Source organism: Anguilla rostrata, chromosome 13 (genome assembly GCF_018555375.3).
Source record: "Anguilla rostrata isolate EN2019 chromosome 13, ASM1855537v3, whole genome shotgun sequence".
In the NCBI taxonomy this organism is placed as follows: domain Eukaryota; kingdom Metazoa; phylum Chordata; class Actinopteri; order Anguilliformes; family Anguillidae; genus Anguilla; species Anguilla rostrata.
In genome coordinates this window covers 6,065,001-6,080,481 of record NC_057945.1, presented here as the reverse complement: position 1 = coordinate 6,080,481, position 15,481 = coordinate 6,065,001, and the positions used below count along the sequence as shown (strand labels likewise).

At 43.9% G+C, this 15,481-nt stretch overlaps 1 protein-coding gene across 6 annotated transcripts in view; it reads right to left on the bottom strand.

The window, feature by feature from the left end:
• Positions 1-15,481, bottom strand: part of LOC135237794 (acid-sensing ion channel 1B) — a 178,278-nt gene that overhangs the window by 26,766 nt on the left and 136,031 nt on the right. The window contains exon 1 of one of the 6 annotated variants that reach the window (XM_064305250.1): positions 12,015-12,925. The exons of the other annotated variants lie outside the window; for them this stretch is intronic. Coding sequence (XP_064161320.1) covers positions 12,015-12,620 — 606 coding nt within the window. The 5' untranslated portion in view covers positions 12,621-12,925. Of the gene's footprint in view, positions 1-12,014; positions 12,926-15,481 lie in introns of those variants that run through there. 6 annotated transcript variants of the gene reach the window in all.

Below are 15,481 nucleotides of genomic sequence, written 5' to 3'. Positions count from 1 at the left end.
CAATGCTTTTCTCTAAACTGTTTGTTATGTCAGTATACGCTTTGGCAATGTAAGGGCACTATTGCCATGCTAAGAAAGCTTACTTGAGTTTGCATTTCAGAGAGGGACAGATAAATAAAAAAACATAAAGAGGTGGATAGAGAGAGACAGAAAAAAGGGCAAGAGAAAGAAAGTGAGAAGAGAGAAAAGAAAAACAACAGAGAAAGAGAGAGAGAGTTTCTGGGGTCTGAGGTAACTGTATTGGGAGTTTAGAAATCTTCAGGCTGCTCACACACAACTGTGAGCACAGTCTCAGCCCTCGGCTGTGGCCCTGTGGGTATTCCTCCATCCTGGTGATTGTAGTCTGGTAGTCTGTCTATAATGCTGTACAACATTGGCCTCCATTCAATTCTCCATTCAATTATACACCCATGCGTTGAACAACATATAAAACACTACAGACAGAAACAAAGAAAAAGTAGTCAGGAGGATAAAAAGCTAGAAGGATAATCCTCATAAGTACTTTTGTTGAATGTAAATGTAATTTAAAGCAAAATGTTCTCCTAAAGTAACTGACTGGACCTGGACATGAGTGGGGGACAGCCCAAGACTTGGACCGACAAATGGCCAGATTTTTCCGGCGTAGCAAAATCACAAGGTCACAACATTAAATTCCAAAGGGCAAAAAAATTTGGGAAACAGAGTTTGTCCGCAGCATCATTGTTTCTAAACTCATCACTAAGCAAAAGGCAGACGCGCACTCTGTAGCATCCCAACGGTGAATCTCACTGGGAGTGACGCCATTCGGTTTATAAATATCCATCAGGGCAGCTGACCTTCTCAAAGAGCAATTTCTGAAGTTGAATGAGAAGCACACTCCGCCACGAATGCTCGTTTACACCAGCTCCAGAAGAAGAGGAGGAGGAAAAAACACAACACCGTGAACGGAAAAGCGTGCTCAGTGGCGGTCTGAGTTCTCGGTACCGTGATGGGTTGAAAACGGCAGCGGTCACACTCCTTTGCTTCTCAGCGTTCTGCATCGGGGGGAAAAAAAATAATATGGGGAAAAACATTGAATCCCCGTGAAAGATGTCGCAGAAGACAAAGAGAAAGTGCCCCGGACTGAAAGGTCACTGCTGCTACCCGTCCGCTAGTAATTGCCCCATCCACTTTGTGGCACTAAAGAAAAAACCGAGCGGGAAATCGAAGCAGCATCGATCTAAGTCAGAGGGTATGTCAGGAACGGTCTGTCATGTAGAAATCGGCTCTGAGAACAAAAACTTCTCTCTGTCTCGGCATCTTTATATATCTTTCTCTGTCTGTTTACCTCCCTCTCTTACCCCCCCCACCGTCTATTTATTTCCTACCTCTGTCCCCCCTCGCCCTCTCTCTAACTCCCTCTTTCTCAGAGAAAAGAAAATAATGTATTTTAGTCACTGCCCTGCTGATTCAGTTTTGCAGAGAAGAATAAACGAATGCACGAGCTAAGAGTGAAAGTGCCTCCATCTCACTGACGTCTAGAATCCCCATCGCCGGAGGGCTGTCAGGCCATGATTGACAAATGGCAGTTGGGGGGGGGGGGGGGGCTGGTAAGGGATGGATGAAGTGAAGCTAGCCAGAGTTGCTGTGGTAACCTGGGGGGGGGGGGGCTGGGAGAGCTGGAAGACTCAGGGTCGGAGGCAAGGGTGGGGGGGGGTGGTGGCCTTGAAAGGATGCACACTGAATGCACAGCATAACCCCCCCCCCCATGAATGCCTATATCCTCACCCTCCCTTCATCATCCTCCTTGTGATACTGCATCTTCCCATCCCTGACAGTAGTACCGATGTTCTCCATGACTGTGAATCGCTCTGGACAAGAATGTCTGCAAAGTGATTATAATGTAAACCTCTGCTTCACCAAAGGCAAATTATTTACACTTAACAGCAGCTCTTATCCGCTAACAAAGATGCATATAAAACATTATTATTATTATTATTATTATTATTATTATTATTATTATATAAAACATTAGGAAAAGATCAGAGGCAATACCAAGTCATCAGCATCATAGCCAAAAGATGAACAGAAGTACAGCCATTAGATAAACCTACTGCATGTTAAGGGTCACAGCCGGTGCAAAAGAGAGACTGAGGATTTGGCAGCAAATGGATTTGACGTGCTACCTGCAGCAAAAGCAGGGATTTTTAATCCAGAATTCAAGGTTTGTTGAACAAAGATGCAGTTCGAACGTGTGATTTTCCACTCTGCAAAGGCTGCGGACTGAACAAGCACAGAACCGTCCAGACCCACGGCGCAACTCACTTCCGCAGACACATTTTTAGCTGGCACCACCTGCGCATGCGTCCTACTAAACAAAGCACCACCTGCGCATTCGTCCTACTAAACGAAGCACCACCTGCGCATGCATCCTACTAAACGCAGCACCACCTGCGCATGCGTCCTACTAAACGAAGCTCCACCTGCGCATGCGTCCTACTAAACGAAGCTCCACCTGCCCATGCGTCCCACTAAACGAAGCACCACCTGCGCATGCGTCCTACTAAACGAAGCTCCACCTGCGCATGCGTCCCACTAAACGAAGCACCACCTGCGCATGCGTCCTACTAAACGAAGCACCACCTGCGTGTGCGTCCTACTAAACAAAGCACCACCTGCGCATGCGTCCTACTAAACGAAGCGCCACCTGCGCATGCGTCCCACTAAACGAAGCACCACCTGCGCATGCGTCCTACTAAACGAAGCACCACCTGCGTATACGTCCTACTAAACGAAGCACCACCTGCGCATGCGTCCTAATAAACGAAGCCCCACCTGCGCATGCGTCCTACTAAACGAAGCACCACCTGCACATGCGTCCAACTAAACGAAGCTCCACCTGCGCATGCGTCCCACTAAACGAAGCACCACCTGCGCATGCGTCCCACTAAACGAAGCTCCACCCGCGCATGCGTCCCACTAAACGAAGCACCACCCGCGCATGCGTCCCACTAAACGAAGCTCCACCTGCGCATGCGTCCCACTAAACGAAGCACCACCTGCGCATGCGTCCCGTTTCACATACTCCTACTAAACGAAGCACCACCTGCACATGCGTCCTACTAAACGAAGCACCACCTGCGCATGCGTCCTACTAAACGAAGCACCACCTGCGCATGCGTCCCACAAAACGTCCCTCAAAGACGTGACCACAGTTTGCCATGCATAGCCCACGGCGCCAGGTCCTGCGTGCCGTGGTGAAAAATAGGACACGGGCTGTATTCACACAATAAAGCTGTTTGATAAAAATTCAGTGGCTTTTTTATAACATAGAATTGTTTGCCTCAGCAGGGCTTCTGTTCAGAACTGGGTTTGTGGGGCATAGGGCATCCTGACATCCCCAATTACACAAAACGACAGCACTGTCAGACATCTAGAGTTTAGATTATGGCCTTAGAGAAAGGAACAGTGAACTGGATGCAATATTATATTGTTTAGAAGAATGTGGCCTGCCCTCCCTAAACCTAGGAAGGTGTTTTGTTCCATGTGTATTTTGAGCATAAAATACATCTTGACATATTATGTGTTATGTAAAACCTATAATCATCAATCAAAAAGGACTTCCTCTTATCCATGTAGAATTTAGCTTTAACTAAATTCCAACTATGCCCCCTTGTTCTACTGACAGAACTTAACCTGAAAAATCACTTTGTAAAATCCCTTTAGTGAATTTTACAACCACAAACTACCCAGTGCACATAAAATCATTAGACCTAACAGGCCTTCCTATTTGGCAAATTCTTGCCAAATCCAAACTCCAAAACTTTCTGTTGGTTAAATAAAGAAAAAATAATTTCACAAAGTAGCACTGAGGCAAGATTCGTTTGGACCAGCGGGTATAGCTTTGCCTGCTGGGTCACTATTGGGACTTTGAACAGTATAACTTTTCAAGGTTACCCTTTAAACTCCTTCAATAGGCTGAAACAGCCTTGTTGGATTATATTAACATCCATCATGTAAACTTCCATTTGTTTCCAGATGAGAAAGAGCGATTAGTCTTTGGAGAGTCGTAAATCAGCACTACGGGGGCTGTTGTGATGACTACGATGATAGTAAATTCAGTCCAAGCTTCTAGCAGCAGGTTCGAGGGCTGGGTGAAACTCTCTCACTTCTGTGCTGGCTCCTACTGTCATGGCAGCATCGTTTCTGGGCTTCGTTTTGGCCTGCTTCTCCATTTTCGTGTGCTCATTACATTACATTACATTCATTTGGCAGACGCTTTTATCCAAAGCGACGTACAAAATGGTCATAGACAACTGCTAAACACAGTTCAGTAAGGTACAATACTTATTTTGTACAGCTATTTCTAGCCAAGAACACAGTTCACTCAGTGAACACTATTCTGACCTAACCTCTACAAAACAAACTAGGCAGAAGAACAAGCTACAGTATTAGGACAAATACAAATTACGAAAAAGTGCTGGGATGGGGCAACATGTAACAAGTGACATGAAAGGGGGGGGGGGGGGTTTAAAGAGTGAAATATACAGCGTGGTGGTGGTTAGTCTAGGTATAGTCTGAAGAGATGAGTCTTCAGGCCACGGTGGAAGATCGGTAGTGAGGGGGAGGTTCGGAGAGAGACGGGGAGTTCGTTCCACCACTGGGGAGCTAGGGTGGAGAAGCTCTGTGATCCCTTTGGGCGGGTGGGAGGGGTTGCAAGGCGCCCTGCTGCCGCAGAGCGCAGGCACATAGAATCGAGTCATGTTCTGCAAGTAGATGGGGGCTGTCCTGTTGGCAGCAGTGTAGGCAAGGGTCAGGGCTTTGAACCGGATCCTGGCGGCGACCGGTAGCCAGTGGAGTGATCGCAGCAGAGGAGTGACGTGGGAGAATTTGGGAAGGTTGTAGATGAGTCGGGCAGCGGCATTCAGAATCATCTGCTCCTACTGATGATTATTGTAGTTTTGTGTGGATCTGCTGATGGGTATTATAGTTTTGTGTGGATCTGCTGATGGGTATTATAGTTCTATGTGGATCTACTGATGCTATTGCAAGGTGAGCTGAGCAATCTAGGCACTTCGATGTGCAGATCACTAAGGGGCTTGCGCGAAAGGGTTAAACAAGTTGTGCGATCTCCTGTAGGTCTAAGTTCAGTAATGACATTGACATGCACTCTAGCAATCAATGTGCTGAAACATTTCTGGAGACTGATTGAAAGCTAACTAAAGCACGGCCATATATAATGCCACAATATCAGTAATGTACAGAAAATGTGTTGAACACGGCAGCACAAGTAAAAATAAAATTCCCTATTGAACAAAAATGAATGTGGGTATTGTAGTTAATTCCATGCAGTTACACTGCACGTTTATGTACATCACTGCTATATATCATAAGGTATTGTATCTGCGGAGCAAAATGTACAGATAGGGTGCACACGTGCTAATTTAAACAAGCCAAGCATGTCATTCTAATACAGTCAATGAAAAAATATGCCATTTCAGACACTTCAGATCTCCATTTTTTCTCGCTTCAACTGACAGCAGCTCTTCCCCGGTCCCGCAAAGAAAATCGACAGGAGGAGATTGAAGAGGGCAGCAGCATAGTATAACGGTTCTGTAGCTGGGCCAGTAAATCACAAGTTACAGGATTCCATTCTCAGTTGGGCCACCGGCCTTGTACCACTGAGCAAGGTACTTAATCTGAATTGCTTCAGGAAAAAAACATTCATCTGTACAAACGAGCGTATGTAAAATGTAATCTGTTTAATGCTCTCGGGTTGACAGTGTGTACTAAATGGTAAAATATAAAGTCAACAGCCGTTTCATCTCGGCAGGAGTTATTCACAGGCACCGTGAGTCGCTTTCTGAATCCTTTCTGAAGGAGGCCAAGCCGTTTGGCAGCATTGTCAGAAAGCTGCTATGGTTATGGCCATTCCTTCTCATAAGTGTGTGCATCGAGGCTGACGTAGATACAACAATACAAAGGCGAACAGAGTCAAAAACACCATTAAACTAAACTTTCTTTGTGCTTTCTACCCCCTTTCCTCAAATTTTGAATGGCAATTCATGTTAAACACCCGCAACATGCAACAGTAGGCTGCTTCTGCTTCTTTTCACACTGCAGTCCACAAGTCAGGTTCACATAGGCGTGCATCGGAGGAAGATGCTTAACGTGCAGCTCGAGCTAACAGACATTTTCTACACAACCGCTCAACCAATGGTGATGGCTGTTGAGGATGAGACAGTCTGATGTAGACAATGTCTGACCCGACCACTCTCTGAAACCCTGCAGCAAGTTAACACGTGTACCCCTGCATGGCTGCCAGTCTCAGTAGACACTCACACAGTATGGATTCAATACCAGACCGTGGGGCCCATCCACACACTGAAACAGTGCCTTATAGGATACCAGACCGTGGGGCCCAACCACACACTGGAGCAGAGCCTTAACAGATACTAGATCATGGGGTCCATCCATACAATGGAACAGTGCCTTAACAGATACCAGACTGGATGTTAAACAAATCTGTAATGAACTTCTGGGTGTTGACTAAAGTGTGTTAGTGGACTGCTGGGTTTGAAAACTAGAGGAATGAGTGATTAGTGGTCTTGCTGTTTAAAAGCTACACATGGCTGAAGTTTTTGCCATTATTACTCAGGGACGGTCCAGTGGCGAAAATCTATCAAAGTGAATCTGAAGACCAGAATGGTCCGGAGCCTTAGGAAGTCTAGCACCTTGTGATCCAGTTCCATCTCTGTGCCCACCTGTGATTCTGAAGATGGCCTCAAGTTAACTGGACTGAGTTTGGTTGCTAGGCACCCCAAACAGTCTTTTCCAGCTAAAATCAGAAACACTGAAACAAGGACTACTTTTAAAAACCAGCCCTGGTCGTGGAGAGCTGCAGGGTCAGTGTAATTTCACTTTTAAACAACACTGAACTGATGATCAATTAAAGTTGTTTATTTCAGGCAGTTACCTCACCTCACCTAATTTCCTGCGTATAAATTGGCTGATACGTGGAAATAAAACAGAAAGCCCTGCAGTTCTCCAGAGGCACACATGCAGGCTTCTCAATCACACGTATACTAGAACATGGGTTCTCAAACTACTGGGGACCCAGTGTGTGTGTGTGTGTGTGTGTGAACGTGCATGAGTGCATGGTTTTCATTACAACCACAACTACAACCACTGAGTTATAACAGGCTGTTAATTGTTTGGAATGAGACCCGTTTAAAGCTTATGGAGGGTTGATTTACCCTATTAAATGCCATGTTATCTCAGAAGTAGAGCTTGCATCTTGAATAATAAATAAAAACCACCTCATTTTACCTCACCTGATTTCTTGGGTCTGAACTGAATGTTTAATGTGAAAATAATACCAATCTGCACACCCTGCGGCTCTCCAGGACCAGGGCTGGGGACTCTAGCAGACCCTGCGGCCCTCCAGGACCAGGGCAGGGGACCCCTCTTCAAGAGAGCAAGGCAGCAGAGGGAAGCTTTCCCAGCCTCCTGTGTGACCCCGCACCCCTTACTCAAGATCCCACGGAACTTCTACCCTCGCTCTGTCTTTCCCTCAGATGTTCGCTGCTAACGTGCGACAGATGTACCCTCCTTCTGAGCGGCGTGCCGCCTCATCGATTCTCAATACCTTCTCGTCTTCCCCGGCCCGAGCCTCGCTCTGCTACCCCGAGATAGCGAGCCTTCGCTCCTCTAACTCGCCGGGGGCTTTTCTCCGCTTCGCCGAAAAGCAAACAAGCCTCCGTCCGACCGCGAACGACAAGGCAGTGATGGATAGAACACCTCTCCCTCTTATTCTGACTGTTGTGCAGCGGCATAACACACACCACGCGCACACCGCTGTAGTCCATCTAGGCCACTCTAAGGACAACACAACCCATCATCCAGTGCTTCAGTTGGGACAGATAATTGGGAAACTAGCACGGCAGTTCAGGAGACACTTTTTCCCCTTGCACACCGCGGGCTTATTTATAATCAGAAACATTTACATATTATGACTGTACAACCTTGAAATGGACAAATCTGGGTAATTTATGGGAAATAAATATATATATATATCAGTCCAAACCATTCTCATGTACTGTAGGCTTGTACACATAGGGCCAAATTACCTGAAATAATTGAGGAAACATTGGATAGCATTGTTTTGGAATACAGTATGTTGAATTTGTGTGAGCTAAGATAACCAATATTGTTTCTTGTAACAGCCTAATTGTGATATCAATACTTTTAATGGCAGCCTTGATTTAGCAAGTTTGAATTAATGGCAGTGCTATGTGTGAGTAACTTGGTATTTTTTACGTTTAAAATGTGTTTTTCTTCAGATATCAGTTCTTTTTGCACTTTTTTATGAGTGATAATAGTAACGCATATAAATGTAGGCTATGAAAGAGAAAAGCAAACACACATACCTTCCAGCAGAAAGAAATACACAGGCATGTATTCAGTCACTTTTCATTTGCCATGAAAGACAAGTAAATGAAAGTATGTCATATTTTTAAGTGGAAGTGTTTTTAATGAGGTATATTGAACACAAACCCTATTGAACAACCGACTGAGCTATCAGTGAATGCTTATGTTACAGTGTGAAATATCCTTGTTACATATCGACAAAGAAATTTTTATCAGTGTTCAGTGGACAGAGACAGAGAGAATCAATGCTGTTGTTATCCTCTTCTGACTTTGTTCAGAAAACAGTATCAGCTGAGTCTATCAGCAAACATATGCCTTAGCCATGCTCAGAAGTTCTCAAGAATAATAATATTTTCCAAGAAATTACTAAACTCATTGATAATATTTCGCCAGGTGCAGTGTCTTTTACTGCAGCCTCACAATGAATAAGGCTGATGATTCACAACTTTCAGTCATGCTGGGCTATAAAATGATCATTCAAGCAAAATTTGACATATCATACATTGTTAGAAAGCTTATACAGTCATCTACTCGAAGAATTAATTGTCAATCAAGCCTGTTTGTACTACAAAGGGCGACAACACCGTAAACAACATGTGTGGTATTACACACACATATTTTGGAAGGTACACAGGCGTTACAATTGAACATTTCCAAAACGGATTGTTGAAGACAATAAATCACCACTGAACCTTGAAAGGGACATCTTTACATGTAAAACCAAAGGTAAGATTTTACATTTTCTCCATATTTAGTCACATATATTGACAGTAGAATGCCATAATATAATTCTACTACAGTTCCTCTTGTTTATTTCAGTCTTCATTGAGCAGCATTTTTCACAGCTGTGCTGGCACACCTTCGGCTATTGTTGGCTTTGTCTTGTTGCTATGACAGTATACACATTTTTAGTGGTGAAAAAATGTTTTTTATGAATGCCCAGATAGACACTATCATCCACTGTGTCGTGCGTGGGGGGTGTATCTGCAGAATCACCTACTAATAAACAGGAAAGGGCCTTCGCCAAAACTGTTGCCACAAAGTTGGAATTACACAATTCTCAAGAATATCATTGTAACATTAATATCTCCTTTCGCTGGAACTAAGGGGCCAAGCCCAAACCATGCAAAACAGCCCCAGACTATCATTCCTCCACCACCAATCTTTACAGTCGGCGCTATTTGGGCCAATACTGTTCGCACTATGCATTTCACCAAACCCAGATTCTTCCATCAGACTGCCAGAGAGTGAAGCGTGATTCATCACTCCAGAGAAAGCATTTCCACGCTCCAGAGTTCAATTGCAGTGTGCTTTACACCACTCCAGCCAACGCGTGGCATTACGCATGGTGATCTTAGGCTTGTGCACGACTGCTCGGCCACGGAAACAGATCATTTTTATGCGCTACATGCTTTAGCACTTGTGCGACCTACCACTCTGCGGCTGAGCTGTTGTTGCTACCATACGTTGTTGCTCCTACACATAACTGCACTTACAGTTGACTGGGGCAGCTCAAGCAGGACAGAAATTCCTGTAACATCCTATCCTAGACATCCTATAACAGTGCCACATTGAAAGACACTGAGCTCTTCAGTACGACCCATTCCACTGCTAATGTATATCAATGGAGACTGCATGGCTGTATGCTTGATTTTATGTACCCGGTAGCAATGGGCATGGCTGAAATAGCCAAAACCACTAATTAGAAGGGGTGTCCACATACTTTTGGAAATGTAGTGTATTTCAGTATATTCCATTTCTATAAGATGTGAAGAATATTACAGATTAACTTCCCATTGCATGAGTAAAGCCACTGCTGATTCAATCTCCACAGGCTGTCACTAATACTGTTACTTTAACAACTGGTCACCCACACAGGTGGTCTGGCCTCATGGTCTATGTGGGAGAGGAAGCTATCTGGGAGCACCGTGTGCCTGCCCACCATCGCTGAATGTTCTTGGCAGATTGAGCGGCTCTAATTTATACAGTCCTCCAACTGATTTTTTTGGTTAAGTGCTCACAGATGAATCGCTGCTGGGCTGAAATATAAACACACGGCTTATGTAGCTGATCAGCAAGATCTCACCAAAAAAAACGATGAGTCGGACTGAGAATCAAAGATCCCGGAAATCTGTCTAATACAAGACTAAGAGGTCTGAAATGAACAAGGAGACCGAACCCAAACCAAGAGTCAGCCAGTAGGAGGCTGAAACAAAGACAGACACAATTATGCTGTATATACCATACTGTATGTCATTCCAAAAAAGACAAAGGTCACAGAGGGGTTTATTATCAAAGTACATCTCTGAATGTTGAGTAGACTGCTGGTTTTTGTTGTTTTTGTAGTAACTCTGCGCTTAATTGATCAATGAAAGGAGTTGATTACACAGTCAACTCACCTCATGTGGTTTCTTGGATCCGAATCGATTCCTGATATTAAGGGGAAAACGAAAAACCAGCAGACCCTGTGGTCTGTCAGGGCCAATACTGAAGATATCTGGCCCAGGCTATGAACAGCTACGGAGAATACACATCACAGTGGAATTACAAGATGAACAGTCAGATTCTCATCGCAGCATGAAGCCCAGCTCTAAGGTTTTGATGGTCCTAAACATGAATGTTGTTGTGGCCTCAAAGTGCTCCAACATAAATCACCAAATCATTTTGTTTTAATTAAACTTGAATTTTGTGGCCCAGAGATGGTTTTGGTCCTAGACAACTGCACAGCCTGCTCTGCTACCAGGTCTGCTGTTATTGTTATTAATTTTTAGAATGCATAGGGGGAAAAAAGATATCTGAGTGAACAAAATAGAACACCTGACCAAAGTTACAAACAGGAAACATTTATCTGCACTTTACCATCAGATTTTACATTCCCCTTCATTTCTGAGCCCACAATTATAAACCCACCAACAGCACAACCTGATATTATGATCCCTGACTTACACCTAAAGCTCAGTCACGGGGATGGCTTTAATAATGCAAACACAGCTAATGGGTGAAAGTCATTAATTGTTTTGTTTTTTTATTACTCGTGTAATGAAGCATAGCATGGGGAACAACAAAAACCAAGGCAATATTAAAAGCTACAGGCTAAATGGGTTTTCTGTGCGCTGCATTCTAAAAGCGAGCCAATAGGTGTTAAAAACTGTTTTCAGCAGAGAAATAAGAACTGTCGTAAATAAACCTTATCGTTTGACAAGCCCATTAAACGCACAATTGCTAACTTTTGTAGTTTCAGATCCAAGTGGACATAAAACTACTATCTGCAAAAATATCTCACTGCAGTAAATTCTACCAAAACAGCGCCTACTCCTGGAACTAACCCAAGTGCGAAGTGGGGATTCAACTTGCATTTTAAAACACAAATTTTAAGTAAAGCGGAGGGGGAAGCACAACACGGAAATTATACGTTTAAAGAAACCGTGAGGGAGTGTGAGTGCGTATTGGAGTGTGAATGTATGAGCGTGGCGCTGCACGCTAATAATGAAAACAAGTTCTGCTTGGGGCTCGACGTTTCAGGGAGAAACTTGTTGCAAGGCGAATCGCGTTGACACGAAGCGGAAAGCGCTCTGGTGCTAACGGCCAGTGATTGCGGTGAATTTCAGCACTTTCCAAACACTCACGGTACTGAAGTTCCGGGGCCCGCATTGCTCTCCCTGGAAACGGCAGTGCAGTAGCATTTCCTCGAGCTGGTGCCCGAGCCGATCCAGGAGCTGCTTCATCGTCTGCTGGGATTCCCGGGGCGGGGGGAGAAAGTGGTTGAAGTCCAATATGCGTGAAAGTGGGGACCACGGCGGGTCGTTGCTGGGGTGCCCGCTCTCGGTCGAGGGGGTTAACGCCTCTCTGGCCCCAGGGGACAGCTGCCAGTTTCTTCCCAAGAGCCCTAGCCACCGTCCTGCGCTAAAGATGTCCGTCTTCTTCATGCGCCTCGGCAACAGAAGATTCTGGTTACAGATAGTAACTGCTGGGAATACGAGTCGCTTGGCGTAGACCATATGCGCCTTGGTGTGAACAGGCGAGGACAGCAGGTACCGCACCCGGTTGGTGGACCAGGTGAACAGGAGCGCGAGAGTCGTCAAGAAAGCCAGCAGCCACGCCAGCCTGCGCGGGTACGACCCAGCCAGAAAGACGTGCCTCAAACCGTGGAAGGTGGTGTGTTTTAAGAAGAGCTTCCCCGCTTCTGTCAGAGATGCCGTTCTCCCCCTATGGACGTCTGCATACTGGCACATTTTTGCGAGAAAACGCGCGGCACTCTAGCATTCGCCTGTCAATCCGAAGCGAATGCGCTCATCTAGCCTTCCGTCAGTCACTCACTGGTTCCGACAAAGCTGCTCGAACAATCCTGCGCGTCCGTCAGAACGCGCACTGTTCGTCACTGAGCATTTCGGTCCGATGTGGTAGGATTTCAGAGGCTGTCCAAAGTATTCCGTTTACCAGCGCATGCCAAGTTGCAGAGATAATTAAATATTGAGTCTGAAGAGTAGGACTGCAGAAATGCTTTACGATATAGTAATCTTCATTGTTTTTTTTTTTTTTTGTGTTTTTTTTTATTTTATTTTTATCAAGGTTTATTTACCAGCTTGTTGTTCGACTTCAATATTAAAATATTTTATAAAATCATGTCAGAAGAATTTTTTTTTTTTTTGATTTTCAGCATTTTAAAACAATTGCATCCAAGCGAGTATTCCTGGAGTCACGTGTAGTAAACTCACTCGATGTGCAGGATGTGTAAGTATTTGTTGGTTTTATAATCCAGACAAGTATTTTGTGTAAGCAATCGATATGTTTACTATCGTTTAGGTGACCTGTTAGCTTGCAAGGGAGAATTCAAATAGCAGAGACTAGGTATTTAGCTTTTTAATCTTGATTGCTTTATCGGTTCTTCTGTCTGTTTGGGACAAATTTCATTAGTCATTATTACGTATGCGATTTTTAAATGCCGCACTTAATCTTGGTCTCAGAACGTTGACTGAATAAACAAAATCTCAAAAGAATAAACTGAGTAGGCTACAAGCGCATTTGTTTTGAAGTTTGGTAGGGGCCCATGTTCAGTAAAAACATAAAATATTCAGAAGCAACCAATTATCCATGAAATCAGCGCACGTCACATAGTTGTCAGTAAGCCTTCTTTTTGAATGAAAGCTTCTTAATGAAAGCAATAAACATAACTCTAGGTTCTCGATATAATATAAATTACGTATTTTTTTGAGACAAACGTTGTAACGTTCATTTCAAATATAAATAGCTGTATAGCCAATGTATAATAGGTTCCACGCGACCATCAGCATCAAAGCCAAAGGAGAGGAGAAATACACACTTACATACGCTTTGCGTACGTATTCACGCATTCATTGAAAATCAATGTCAGTCCAACGGAATGCGGCTTCGCAGCAATAGCGCATTTAAATGAACACAACAGCGATGGGGCACGCGCTCACAAGCAACATAGCTTATTGTAAATTCCACGCCATGACGTCTCTAATATACTTCCTCTCTTGTCCCGCTTGGCATATCTCGGCGCGATCTATGTTCTGTTGTGTGTCTTCCACACGAGGTTTTCTATGCCGTCTACCTTCCTCCCTCGGTCTGTCCATCCATCTGTGAACCAAACTCCTTTAGAGTCTCCCCTCCTACCCTCCCAGCCTCCCTATTTTCTATAAAGCTGTCAAATGCATTTTTCGTTTCCTCTGCATGCATATTCTAAATGTCCTCTCCCTCATTTCACCCCATTTGTTCACCCCCCCCCCCCCCCCCTCCCCCCCCCCCCACCCCCCCACACACACACACACAGTCCCCGAGACTACCACATGAACTTATTCTCTCACATATCCAGAAGGCACTCTGCTATGGCAAGCCCTCTTAACATTAATAGTCTCGCTTTACTGTCCATAATTACATTTTAGATATCTACAGATGGATTTTTACAAGTTGTAATTGCTATGTGACCGGTCATAATTACAATTCATTATCTGCAGCAGCCTGATTTGTAAGAACAGCAATTGAAGATACCTGCAAATACATCTGTTTAGTCAAAATACCTTTTAAATACCTCTATGATGTCGAAGATATCGTCATTCGACTTGTCACACATACCGAATGACAGTTGGAGATATCTGTAATTCTGTGCTGACCCATCAGCTTATTGTGTGAACTAGACTTGATATTCATAACTTTAGATAACTTATGAGGATTGTACCTTATCTGATCTATGTTCTTTAGTTGTTCCTACGACCTTCATTATGCACTTATTGTACACTGAATAAGAGCGTCTGCCAACACAGACACATGCACACACATACACACTCAGGCACGCACACACACACATGATAAAACAGGAGACTGCAGTAATTAATTGGTCCAAGCATGAAAGGCAGCTTAGAATGTTTGTGTGTATGCGTGTGTGTGTGTGTGTGTGTGTGTGTATGCGTGCGCATGTGCATGTGTCTGTGTCTGTGTGGGTGGGTGGCTTTAAAAAAAAGCTTCATTTCAAGTGTAGTTGCATCTTAGAAGCATGGTTGGGCAGTGCAAATGGGCAGAGCATGGCAAGCCCTTTTATCATTTATTAGCGTGACCAGATTCTGGATTTCAGATTTCTGTAGTTAATTTATTTCAAACCCCGCGTATAACTCAAAGTGAGCAGTAAAAATGTACTTTAACGATTAGTTCTCCTAATCTCAATGGTTGTTGTTGGAAACACATTTGCTTTCCACATTCTGGTGTTCTAAACAGATTGTTTTCAACTCATTTCCTTACTCATATTTTATAGGATAATTTACAGAAATTCACTTTGTTAAAATGCGTATGTACCTACACAAATACAACACAACATTTGCACCATTAGCAAAAGAAAATGTAACATTGAGTTGCTGATTTAGAAATGAAGATGCAATATTCAGTAAATATATCTACAAAATATGATGTTCAATCTAGATGATAAAATGAATTAGAGGATAGACTAGGAAAAAAGTTATGTATTAAATTTATTATATTGGGGTTCTGGGAAGGGGTGAAGCTTCCAGATTAATATTCACAGTCAACAAAATTAATTGTTAGTCTCAATCAAAATAGTAACAGAAAAGACGCCAATGTA